Here is a 13,713-nt window from a genome sequence, read left to right as displayed (position 1 = left end):
ACTCTTAATCCACTTATTTTTGGTGTGATTAGGAGCGGACCAAATAATGCACGGATACAAATAATATCGATGATTAGTAAAATTAATTATGTAAATACTTATTTAAAGTAGATATATGTGACCATTAATTGTGTGTAGGACACGAGATTTAAAGTGTCAACGGATATAGAAGGCCACATACAACATTCACACGTGGTCTGGCGCTTGCGGGAAGTTGTTGCTTTTCCATGCCACCATGGTGCTTCATGCAAGTTCTTGCGATCGCGTCGCTGCTCGCGGAGACGCCCGATGCTTGCATCGAGCCATATGTGGGGAACGGACTTCGTGGGAATGCGGACTCCCATGCCCAACTGAAATCACAATTTCTTCATGGAGATTATTAACGGTTTGAGTGCGGAGATTAGCGTGGAAATTACGCTGCCATTGAAGATTAAAACTCTTATGCATATGCTTTATTAATATCTCTTTTTAAACGTCTATTTAAGTATTCTTGTATTGCACATGCCCGAAGAATAAAAACAAACCAAGATGAAAAGAAAAAAAACAGACCCACTTGGGAAGAAGGCTAAAATGAAAATGTTCAGAATTAACTAAGCGGTGATTGTTCATCAGTTAGCAAAACCCGTTTTTCTTCATAAAAAACATAGTTTCTCTACCATCCTGCATGCATGTGTCTTATTCGGACAAAGGCAATGCCTACCCCTTCTCTTATTTAAGGAGTTCATTCACGGCCGTGGACTTTCATTACATTCCACAGCCGCTGGGCCGCATACGGCTCATCACTCGTCAGTTACTCGTCGTTTCCTGCAGGCCAGAACAATCCAATGATCTCACCTCTCCTATATTGGTGAGGTTTTTCAGGAGCATAATCTTGGCCCGCATGGGTCGTTAAGTCGTTTGATGTTTGTGAAAGGTCATTTGATTGTAGATCTGAGTTAACTACTGCATTTCCTTTGAGTCCGTGTCTCCACAGGCTGCATCTAGCGAGTGTGCATTCGAGTTCTAAATCTTGTTCACGGGTTTAACGGGTTAGGTATCCGATCTGTAGCGTATTTAGATTTTCTCCCGTGAGTGACTGGTGGGCATCCAAATAACTCACTGAAAGTCAGCTCAGTTCAGCCCAATTTGCTCTTCTTCCTCCCCATCCGCATGGACCGTGTGCCCCCTTGATTGCCTCGCTTGGCCTCCCCGCCGACCTGCTCGGCCTCCCCGCTCGACCTCCTTCTGCCGTAGATTCGACCTCGTTTGTTAACGCGGATTCCAAACCCGACGAGAACCTAGGGGTGTGTGAGTTCGATGATATTTTTCACATGTTTGTCATTTCGGGCTTAGGTAAGTTAGGATTAGCAAGTATCAAATCGAACATGATTTTACTCCACCCATCTCGACGTGGTCTCACCCGTTACCATCCCTAGTGCACGCACACTTATGCTCGTATTTACGCCTTGGCGAGCCGCGCACGCACAAAAGTGCAGGAAGGATGTGCGGGGTTCGGGTCGGTGGGAGAGGTCAGGGTAGTGATGCCGCGCGCACGACCCGTCCCTGGGGAGCGGGGGCGATATCGCGGTGCAGACGGGCTGACCTAGGCAGCGAGTGATAGGCAGGGAGTTTGCACAGCAGGCTGCGCTGCAGCACGCACATGATTGATTGAAAGTGCCAGATCGTACGTGTTACGCCATTGGAGTAGAGCAGCACTTCGACTAGGGCTCTAGGAGGATTCCACCCCCACCTTCCCCTGCTTGCTCCGTGGGACGCAGCGCCGCACCGGTAGCCGAGGTGCTGGGCGGGGCGGGGCGGGGTCCTCGTGGTTCAAGCCTTAAAGGGCTAATCGATTGGACTCGGGTGCCATTCTTGGAGGCTTGGATCAGTTTATTGAGTCGTGGTTGCCGATGGCCGATGGCCGATGGCCCTTCTGCCCTTCTCGCTCCGGTTCTGGCCGCTGTCCCCTTGATAGGAATATAGGATGCTCGTGTGCTCTTTGGGGACGCCGGAGAGGATCTGAACGCTGCAGAAAGACTATTAGCATGTCCTCTACGCAAAAAGCTGCCACGCAGGAGGAAAAGGAGCTTGGAGCTCGATTGTGTGAGTACATCCTATGCTTTTTAAATCCAGTGGAGCATCCCGTCCTAGAAAACATGAACATGCTCGTCTATGGATAGACTGGTTCCTAATTTCGTGTTGTGCCATTCACCATGCTACTTCTGGGGCTGTTTGGTTCGGTGACATATTATTAGCCTAAGTAAATGACCTAGAGTTTCAATGGAGGAAGAAATCTTACCAAATTTTGGTAGCAAACCAAATGCTTGTCAACATTAGCGAATTTAGGTAAGACAAGCATTGGCATAAAAACAAACAACTGTCACACCCGATTTTCAAAGAACAAATCAAATACATTCTACATGTATATCAGGATCAAGTTTTCATACATACGGTGATTTCATAAGTGATAACATAACAATGTCATTACATAACGATAAGATTCATCATTACAAAAGGATATGTAGGTCTTAAAGAAAACACTATAATAACTTTTAGCGATAACGGATCTTCCATCCATCCACAGTCGTTGTCCAGGGGAGCACGAGCCTAGAACATGGTCTTCAGGTCGAAATCTTTCTTCGCCTAGAACTCAGCTCCATCGACCAGGGTGCCCTCGAAGTCCTCACCTTCTGAGCAGCATTAAGAGATTGGGAGAAGGCAAGCGTGAGCATATGGGGTACTCAGCAAGTGTGGAAAAACATGATATGAAGGCTTAAGGCAAGAAAGACTTGAATCAGGTTTACTGCATCTATACCATCTTAATCTAGGACTCAAAAAGACACAACAATCCTATTTACTATGTGTGATGACACCAACATTAAAGAAACAGCTCATCGAATTTCATCTGGCTACTAGACTCACCAGATATTTCATACCCAGCTACCAATTCATCAAGATACCACCCGACTACCCAAAACTAACCATCCAAAATCCCTCACTAATCATGAAGAAGTCCAAACCCGCTCTTGACCGTGAGTACGGCTGACCGATTAGTTTTATAATCTGCAGAGTTTGCACACTTTACCCACGAGTCTTGATTCTCATTTTGCTTCACACTTCCGGGGTGTAGAGCCAGGGTCTCACTACAAAGCATTTACAAAGCGCCTCCAAATCCATATGCACCCACTAAGGTTTCACCGTTAACAGGGATTCCATCCACTGCAGAGGCCCCCTCTTATGCCACTCAACAGCCAATTGGTGCGTATAGAATAAGAAGGACATCTAATTAATTGGTCAGGCTGTAACCATATAAGCCTCGTGGTTGTGCTGTTATGCCAGGTTACAGGCTTCATAAACCGGTCCTTAGAATCCAAGGCAGGTGCTCGCACATTCCCAATGCGCACACAGCAGTCATACCAACCAAACCAACCTAATTGGATCCCTATGATCCATGTTGCTACAAAAAGTTACCCAAACCGGTTTCATGTTGCATAGACCATTATTCATATTAACATTTAACTCACCTGACTTGACAGCACGACTAAGCATTTCTACCCTTAACACATAAACTACAACACTAGCGACAAGGATAATCACGGAAAATACTAATAAACCCTAATCTTGGGATTCATATTGACAAGCATGCATCTAGAAAAATAAAAGATACTCTTTCCTACAATGGGATCGATGTGATCAAGGACACTTGCCTTCAACCGTGGGCTGCTCAAACTCCTCGAAATTCTGATCCTGTAGGTTCACAAACTGCTCGTCTTCTATTGCAATCGCGCACAGTGAAAATAAACAAGCACAAACATCTAAGAACAGTACACCAAACAGTAGCAAGGCACTATAAAAATATTACTAATGGATAGTGCTCGCTGCTACGATCACGGGAGCGCAAGAATCGCCTAAAACGGAACTCGTATGAAAAAGTTATGAGGGTTTTAAGCTACAAGGGCTTTTTTGAAAAAGAATAAGGGCTAATTTGTAAAAATAGAAAGTTCTAGGAACTTATTTGTAAAATTTTAGGGATCTATATGCAAATAAATAAAACTGTAGGGGCTGAAAGTAAAATTGCAAGGGCTGAAAAGGGTCTTTTGTGAAAACAAAAAAGTTTGGGGGCCTATATGTAAAATTACCTAATCTCAAAGATTTAAGGATTTATTTTTGAATTGAAAAACCAAATTATTGCATCGTCACGCTGATTGGGCTCGAATGGCTGAGGTGGCGACTTGCGAGGATGCTGATCGGGTGAAAACAATTGACGTGGTGCCTACAGAGCCGCTGACTAGGATTGTGGACCGGCACCGTGGACTGGGTCTACTGGTCCATGGTGGACCGGTTACACACCCGAAGGGGTATGTGATCTCGGCCTCAAATCTGAGATCTAATGGCCCAGGATGATTGGGGGAAGTCGATGACCGGCAAGAAGACAGTGGCGCCGCCTCAGACATGGCTGGAACATCATCGGCGACACGCAAACTGGGGCTACGGGCTACCAAACTCGACGATAAATGGTGCAATCAAAAGAGATGACGACAGATAGTCTCACCGAGGGCTTTACAGCGGCCGATAGGGTCTCAACGGTGGTCGGCGATGGAGGGAAGTGGCGGCGGGGGTCGGAGCTCAATGGGGGCTCGGCTGTTGGGACGGAGACGCGAAATTGGGGGTCGATGGGGGGCTTCCTCAGGGTCCTGCGGTGCTGAAGAGTTGATCAGCCGGTCCCGAGGCGCAACAGGGAGAGCTGGCAACAGTGAGGAGCGGAGATGCTCACCGGACCTCGGCGCGGGCTGGCTTGCGGTAGCGGAACGACGTCGAGAAGCGGCGGGGAAGGCTTCATGTGTTCCTGCATTGCCTGCGGCGACCTTAAACGCGACGGGAAGGCTCGGGTGCGGCGGTAATGGCGCTCAGCGCAGTTGACGATGGGGTGAGGGAGAAAAGGAGGGTGCTGCGGAGTCCGTTTTATAGCGCAGAGAGGGAGCAGTTCGTTGCGGGGACGTGGGGCGCGGGGGTGGAGGCGTGCGCCGATGGTTTTGATGAGTAATTGCGGTGCGGCGCGAGCACAGTGCGAAAGGAGCGGGAGGAAAACGCTGATAGGCGGACCTGGGCTGTTAGAGAGAGAGGGAGGAGGAGCGGGCTGGGCTGCAGGAGGAAGATGAGCTAGGCCGGTGAAAAACGGGCGTCACAACAGCCCTATAATTTGCACTGCCCACCCAAGGAATTGTAAAAGGAAAGAATCTAGAACTTCCTGTATTCGGTGTTGATTGTTATTCACCGTATAAAATCCGAATATATATTCTATAAAAAAGGAAATAGGTAGAAGGTCAATTTTTTAATATTATAAAGTTATTTGGTAAAAACCGGTACAAATTAGAAAAATATTGTATTCATCTGCTCAAACATTCAAAATATCATTCAAATTGTCACAAAAAATTCTTTTTTTTTTGGTAGTGTAGAGTATACTATCTTCAAGTGCTCCAAAGTTTCAGATCAAACAATGAATTGTACAATAAGAAGAAAAAAGGACAACTTTTAGGGAATCATAAATTTGTGTTTTTTGTTCCTAATTGTACAAGCCATGAAGTGGGGTGGAATTTTGTGAAGAACTTGAAGATAACATCCTATACAACTCTAAATGTTTTCAAAATTTTTGTGACTATCTGAATGGTGTCTCGAAGGGTGAGAGCAAAAGAACATAATATTTTAGAGACTTTCGCAAACATCGCTCAACAAAACGACGATCTTTGCCAAGCCTTGTCGCCTAATGGTTGGGCAACCAGGGTCTATTTCGGTAAAATTTGCAAATGGACCCAATTTTGTAACATTAATTATATATATATATATATATATATATATATATATATATATATATATATATATATATATATATATATATATATATATATATATATATATATATATATATATGTCTTACTGGTTGCAGCCCACCAACACCGGCGTGTTTCCCAAGCTGGAATTTCCTTGGGATGGTACTAACCTGTGTTGATCTCATGGACAGGTTATTGCCTTGTTGGCCTCATATGCTATTCAGTATTTCAGTTACTACTGTGATTTTTTTTCAAATGACTACTGTGAAATTTGTAATCAACTTGGAGTGTAGAAACTGAAAGTTTGACAAGTGATAATTTGATGAAATATGGTAATTGTGACTTATCAAACTTGTTATACCACTTGAAGTATTGTGTTGCTTCACTCTGATTTGGCATACTGCATTTACGGATACCAAACTGTAACATTTCTGTTGTTACCGTGTCGAAGCGAAAATTTAATTTGGATATCTAAATTAACATATTTAGCGACCGTTGAACATCCTATTTCACCTGGTGCTAAGCTAGCATGTACAATACGCACAGCGACTTGTCATACAGTAATATACAGTAGCACAATAGCAGATACCGTGGAGATCGTACTGCTGATAAGGATCTCTAGCGATTTACTGTGTTGTCCTGTTGTACTGATACTGTAGAACGCTGTTTCAGATCGCTGGATGCAGATCAGACTGTGCAGATGCAGCGTAATGCACATTTACTGCATCTCTGCCGTTCGACCATCACAACTGGAGAAAAGGCGCTCCGAAACCCTAGAATGTGAATTTTTAAATTGACTCTTCGCAAAGCAATCCAAGAGCAGCAAGAAACAAGTAAAAGATCAATGCTGGTTAATCTTGTCCTCAGATTCTTTTTTTGACACAAGGACAAGATTATTGAATTCTGGAGCAAAATAAGGTGCAAGCATACTCAGAAATGCAAGCTACGCGTCCCATGCATATAGGGTCTTGATTTGTGCCCAAATTTTCAATACCAAAATTTAGCTGTCCAAAGTTGTAGTTGCCCACAATTTAGCCAAAGATTGGCATAGAACATGACCAGGACGATGTAGGCTTACCAAAATTTGGCATCCATCCAAATGAGCGCCAAACTTTGACAAAGTTGGTTTAGGGCACAAACCAAAAAGGCTGTACTCCAATCTTGCACCATAAACACGTCAAAAAGAGTTGACATAGAACGGAAATAACATCAGCCGCAATTACATCAAGCTTTGGGCCAGACATAACGCATGAGGACACAATTTCTCTTCCACAAAGTCAGATCGCTACATACGAATTCTTGGACAGTAGGACAGGCAAAAGTTTTTTTTTGCAGCCTACAACAAAAAAAGTGGATCGCATCGATCCAAAACACTTTCATATTGGCCTAGAATGGATGGCTTCCATTCACCACCCAATCATATCGACCTCAGCATTTGTGCCCAGTAGCAATTCTAACAACAGGAAGCAATTTACACATTTTTTGCTGCTGGGTACAAAGATTACAACTACAGTTTACAAACACCTTTATATGGTCACTCTGCCACTTGTATACCAATTGCTATGCTGTGTACATGAATATACATGTACCTGCACATGCCTCACAACAGGGATAAGTTGCTCGCGTGAATCTAGAAGCTTGAAGAAAGATCCAGCTCTTGACAACCAACTCCACGGAAAAACTTCCGTATTCCTTGCGCCAGAGGCATGAACAAGCCCCTACATCTAAAAAGACAGCCAGAAATTCTGAGTATCTGATGCGGAAAACGGCCTCAACAACCCAAGAAAATTAGGCTTCTCACTGTTATCATATCGATATGCACAAACGAAGCTCAACTGCAATATGACACCAGAGCCCTAACCGACTGCATTGTGGTCCTGCTTCATTAATTGGTGGCCCATCATATATGGTGGTAGATTCTCTGAGTAAACTGAGTGATCAAAGAAACTTTTAGGCAGCTGGGGAGGCTCAACAATGGACATTGTTATGTCCGAATGGGCACATTTTTCCTTCCCATAGATGTTATTAAAGACACTTTTCATGAAGTCTTCTTTGAGAGAACTTGTACATATTCGCACACTCCTTCTGTACATGAGACCCCAGAAGAATGCAACATTTGGCTCAGTGATGGTATGATCAACTTGCTCCGAGGGATTTGGGTCACAGTAAACACCAAGGCTTTCCAGCTGCAGAACATCAGATAGGAAAGTTCATGATCTACCATCCAGAAATGTGAAAGAAAAAACACACAGGTGGCAATAAACAACCTTGAGAAGAAGGTTTCGGAATCGTGATTTCACCCATCCAACCCAGTCACGTAATTCTTCAGCCATCGGAGTAGAGAGAACTATGCGAAGAAAACGTTTGTATTTTGCACCATATGGAAAAGGTGCAAAGAGCCAACTCCAGTCAATATCAGTACTTCTGATATCCTGTAGAAGTAACAAAATGAGATATTACCAAGATGCCATTCAGGGATACATTGCATGCCTTGAAACTAAATTTCACCAACAACAGAGGCAAGTGAAATTTAAACCGTTTAAGACATTTAGCACAATGAAAGACTTTACAGCATAACATATTTGGAGAACTATCAGTGAGTGCAGATCTAAAAAGTAAACATGGCAACAGATTCGGAAAACTAATATGGAGCAAGACATATTCAAGTATCTAGAAATCAGTGGCGAAGCTCAAAGAGGAACGTATCTATCAGTGTTTTCGTTAGTAGTCAAATGGTGAAGATTAGTGTTTTGTTGAGAAATGAGAAATTTTTTGAGCATAGAGGAGCCATGGCCACCCCTGGCTCCAAGAAGCTCCACCCAATGCAGGAAATGGTATAATAAGATAGTAATAAGCTCTCAGTTTTTCTGTGGATTAACCATAGGCGTCCAATGTTTAAACTGAACCAGTTAACCTTTTTTCTGTTAAAAGAGAAAAAAAAGTGACCAAGCAAAAAAAAAAGAAAAAAGAAATTAACTTGGGATCTCAATTTGGAAAAAAATTGCGCTTATAAAAAAAGCCAACCTCAAAATAAGAAACAAAGTGATCCACAATTCCACATCCTTTCCGATTTAAATTACTTGGGAGCTTGCAACAAAGTGACACAAAGGAAATAACTTGGGATCTCAATTGGTTTCAAAATAAATAATATGGCAATTCAACACAACAGTATAAAAAAGAATGGAAGGTATTGAAATACACTTGCTAATATGACAACTCGCAACTCTTCAACTTCGCAACATATGCATTCTAGTAATTCGTATATCGAATTCCGACAGGGCATGACAGTAGAAATATAAACAGAGAATTGACCTTTTTAGAAAGGAAAAAGGGACATTAGTTAAATAGAAACCTAGCAAGAATCACTATACCTTGGTCAAAGCATGACCACGCCGAAGTTCTTCTTTGATTTTGTTGAAAGTACTAACTGTTATACTAGAGGAGCAAAATTCTGGTGGAATACAGGGCAACATTATGGGCATGAGAGAGCACCCATCAGGACTCTGACAAAGAGTTGGTAGATCAAGCAAACTCACTGGAAGAGGCCAAGGCCAGTGAACAAAAATATCAAAGAACAAAGAGAACAAAGTATTGATACTAGCATTTGGATGTCTGCAACAGACATATGCGGCAAGAACCGCCAAATGAATTCCAGCAAAGAAGCCAAGTAGCTGAAAATGACATCAGGTAATCAATAATAGTGTAGTTGTAGAAAAATAAAAGACAACATCCACAAGGAGTTGTTGAAAAATTAAGGGGGCAAGCCACCTACATGGCAATGAAGTCCTCTTTTTCTTGCCCATAGTTTGAGGCACCGCAACAGATATTGAAACTTCTGCATCAACACTCCGTAGAAGGAGATAGTTAGAAAAGGAAGAGTGGGAGAAAGAAAGGTTTAAAGAACTCAATGGATAGACCAACAGCGCTAGAAAAAAAGGATATTCGATTCAGCATAGACAAAACACATTAGCAGAGACAAAACTGAGGAATATAAAGGGATGTATGTAAGGAACAAAGTGAAACAATGGGGAACAACATTAGGTCTGAAATACAAAATGCAGAGTAAAATCAAATAAATGAAGAAGGATAATGGAATGTGAATAAATCTAGTGAGGTTGTTATTGGACCTTCATATTAGGAACCAATTGAATGATTTGTCTATTAACACGAACTCCAGATAGACATCTCCAGCTGGCCCCATCAACTTTCTCTAGCACACAGGGATCAAATGCATGTATAGCCTGCAGCAATGACCAATGTACAACCTATGAGAACTTAAATCAAACACCAAATATTATGCACAATATCTCTTTTCTACAAACTGATCTACAGTTAAATGACTTAAACTAATAATGAAAATTACTTGTCAAACCAGGGAGGATGGGGTTATAGTGTAGTCTATGCATAAGGATATCAAAGATATCAGTCTTCACAAATACTAGAATGCTTTAACTCATTTACGTGCAAGACCCAAAACCTTGTTGAAATAAATGTACAACACATTAAGTTGCTGGACTGAAATTTCTTGGAGGGAAATCTAGTTCACAATTAGGCGTTGCTTTCAAGAGATATTATGTATGCCTCACTAAATGCTGCAAAAGTTGTAGCAAGTAAAATAACTTATCAAGGTACAGCACGACCAAAATGAAAGCATGATGTTATAGGATAGTTAGACAGAAAGATATTTCAAGAAAACCTGAAATGCAAAAATATATCCATGGAATGAACAAATGCAACACATACAATATAAGGTAGTAAACAAACACTAATCAAAAGACCACGATGATTACCTCTGCAGCATTGATCACTGGGAGTTGCACATAAGGAAAATCAACTAAAATCCCATTGAATTTAAAACGAATCAATGGAACCTTAGCGCCATTAATGGAATGCAATTCTGATACTTCTGGCCTTCCTTCAAGCATTTGTCGCAGAACAACGAAAAAATGATGCTGCAAATTAACACATAAACACATTCTGAGTAAATTTCAAATTAATGGGCAAAAACAAAATACAAAATTAATACTCACTTGCAGTGACGCAATATAGGGACCAACACATAGAGCATCAATATCAGATTCAGGTCCATATGCCTTCAAAGTGGAAAACTCTTAGTCAAGGCTTGTCTCAAAAAGATAAATCGCAAAATTCAAAGGGGCAACTACAGAAGCAATACTGTGAAGTATAAATAGGAAAACTCAAGTTCTAATTCTTCCATTAAAGACTACTCAAACCAAGATTTTGAAATCTGTCATTGTACACATAAGTATATTATTCATTGTACGCATGTTGACAATAATTTAGAAATGAAAAACAAAACCATTGTACGCATATGTATAATATTCATTGTAGAAAACCTGCATATAATTATCAACACAAATTCATATTTAGCAGCTCTTTCTAACTCCCTGACTTACTTGTCCAGTTTAAACTTTTGTTAAGGCATTCGAAGCACACAGTTTAAACAAGCTCCATGTTATATACATGCATGCTATTAACCGTAGAAGCAGATTTCAAGACTCAATTTCTCCCCTATCCCCTAGACATCCCATGATTCAGTTCTGTCTGTCACATCAACAAAAACCATATTAAGTTGGATATGCAAGACTAAGAATCTATCATCTCTCTATTCATGCATATACTCCCTCCAGTCATAAAATATGTTATTTTGGGTTTTGTGCAGTCAAACTAATTAAATATTGGCCAGCTATTTTTTTTAATATTGAGAATCAATATTTGAAAATGATATGAGTAGACTATCTCAAAAAATAGTATCATGATATTATAACTTTGCTATGTTTTACATGTTACAACAGAAATTAGCTGTCAAAGTTTTTTGGAGACTCTGTCGATGCCCAAAACAACACTTCTTTGTGGCCGGAGGGAGTATCAAGCCTCCACCATGTGACATGCAACTTTCTCCTCTTACATTCACTATCACACATTCTGATCCTACCAATCATTGGCCTTATATAAATTGTACAAGAGCAATGCAGTCAAACAGATCACTCCACCAGATCATTATCGCAGCAAGCTGAGCAAGCTAAGAAAACGAACAGTGAGCGGAAAAAAGAGGACCTATGCTGCTCATTTTGCTTTGTGGAGACATTATCAGAGTCATGATAATCGGCAGATTGGTCAAGGCCAGAGAAAACGTGCTCTTTACTAAACTGAACATGACACATATGCAACTCCATCCAAAAGACAGTTGCATATTAGAGAACTCGTGGAATAAATATCGTAACAAACTAACAATAAGGCACGTCTAGCTGACCATATCCCAGTAATAACTCAGAAATGATGATCACCATGACACATTGCCAGAAATGTACAGGCAAAATTTTAGGGTTTAAACTGAATACAGCATATTAAAAGATAAGTAAATGCAACACAGAGACAAAGATCATTCCAAATCAATACCATAAACAAATATATCAACTGGACGTTGCGTCACCATAAGAAATTCCAACAGATCGTACACAAATTTGACATCCTTCGCTTACCCCCAAGGCATAGGAGCCAAAGGTCAACACCGTGGCTGATGTGATCCAATGCTGTTCCCCCTGCTCGTACGCCACCCTCTTTGCCCAATCCATCACTATCTGCAACAACCACCACCAGATCAAAACATCCACTCCAGCCGACATTGCAAGCAGAAACCTTTAAGCCCAAAATCCTAGCCCCCCATTACCTTGTCGAGCTCGTGTACCACTCTCTCCCTCCTCAGCACGTCCTCTATTGAAGGCACAACCCCCGCGCTCGAAATGAACTAACCTCGTAAAACACCAGTTCCCAAAATTAGCCACGAATCCACACGGAATCATACGATAAGAGAGCCGTGCGAGCTGTAGGCTCCGGCGTTCACCTTGACGAGGGAGCGACTCCGGCACTCGTCCATGTGCGTGACGGCCGCGGGATTGAGCTGGTACACGATCGGGCGCGGCAGGAGCACCCCCGGTGGCGGCGGCCCCGGGAGGTACATCCCCGGCGTCGTCGGGATTGGCGGCGGAGGCGGCGGGCCCACGAGCGGCACGGGCGCTAGGGTTTGGAGCTCGGCCTTGCGGGGCGCCGAGCCCCCGACGGCGAGGTCGAGCGCCATTGCTGCCGGAGCACGCCGCCGGCGGAGGCGGGAAGGCAGCCAGCCGGTGGCGAGGCGCCCCGGCTATGCCCGCCGCGTCGTTGGGTGGGTGGCGGACGCGGAGACGACGACGCGAACGAGAGCTTTCACGTTTTGAACTTGTTTAAGGCAGCATTGGGGTTTTGAGGGGGATGGACCGGACGGAACGGAACGGTATGGAACAAGAGGAGGGGAGACGGGGCCGAGGACACGAGACGGGCGCGGAGGTGTCGGGGGGCTTGGCTGGTGAGGAGACGGGGTGGGACGTGGGAGGGAGGGCGAGAAGGGCCCGCGAGCGGACGCGGCGGAACATTGGCGAGTGTGCTGCGTGGTGGTTGGTTCTCACGGAACATTGGCGAGTGTGCTGCGTGGTGGTTGGCTGCCCACGGGAAGGAAGTCGCTCTGTGCCTGTGCTGGCCTGGGAATGGTCCGCAAGTTTTCTATGGTTGTTTGCTTCGAAGACGTTTGCAGATTAGGAGTACAATGATGTTGGTTTTTATTCACTCCGATCGTAAATACATGCTGCTTGGATAATATATGGTTTTTAATATATAGTTTTGATAACTATTCTTATTGAATTTATGATATTATTAAAAATATGTTTAAGATAAATTTACCCATATGATTTTTAAGGTTTGCAAACTAAATATTTTGAAAACTATTATTAATCAAAGTTTTATAATTTTGATAAACATTTTCGAAAATAACATGTATTTATGATAAAAAGAATAAATAAGTTATCTTTTCTAAAGCAAATTCCCTAAATCTCGTATCATTAGAATTAGAGGA

The 13,713-nt window shown here is 42.7% G+C and overlaps 1 protein-coding gene across 1 annotated transcript; it reads right to left on the bottom strand.

The window, feature by feature from the left end:
* Nucleotides 1-7,057: 7,057 nt before the first annotated feature.
* On the bottom strand, nt 7,058-13,248 carry LOC133916233 (nuclear poly(A) polymerase 3-like). Its single transcript, XM_062359820.1, has 10 exons — nt 12,673-13,248; nt 12,499-12,576; nt 12,311-12,409; nt 10,838-10,900; nt 10,598-10,759; nt 9,935-10,048; nt 9,580-9,642; nt 9,179-9,478; nt 8,075-8,239; nt 7,058-7,993 (listed from the first exon to the last, which is right to left on the bottom strand). The coding sequence occupies exons 1-10, from the start codon at nt 12,904-12,906 to the stop codon at nt 7,664-7,666; spliced, it is 1,608 nt and encodes a 535-aa protein (XP_062215804.1). The 5' UTR covers nt 12,907-13,248; the 3' UTR covers nt 7,058-7,663.
* Between the last annotated feature and the right edge of the window lie 465 nt (nt 13,249-13,713).

Source organism: Phragmites australis, chromosome 4 (genome assembly GCF_958298935.1).
Source record: "Phragmites australis chromosome 4, lpPhrAust1.1, whole genome shotgun sequence".
NCBI lineage: Eukaryota > Viridiplantae > Streptophyta > Magnoliopsida > Poales > Poaceae > Phragmites > Phragmites australis.
Note: the sequence above shows the minus strand (reverse complement) of the source record. Positions and strands in the feature narration are given on the sequence as shown.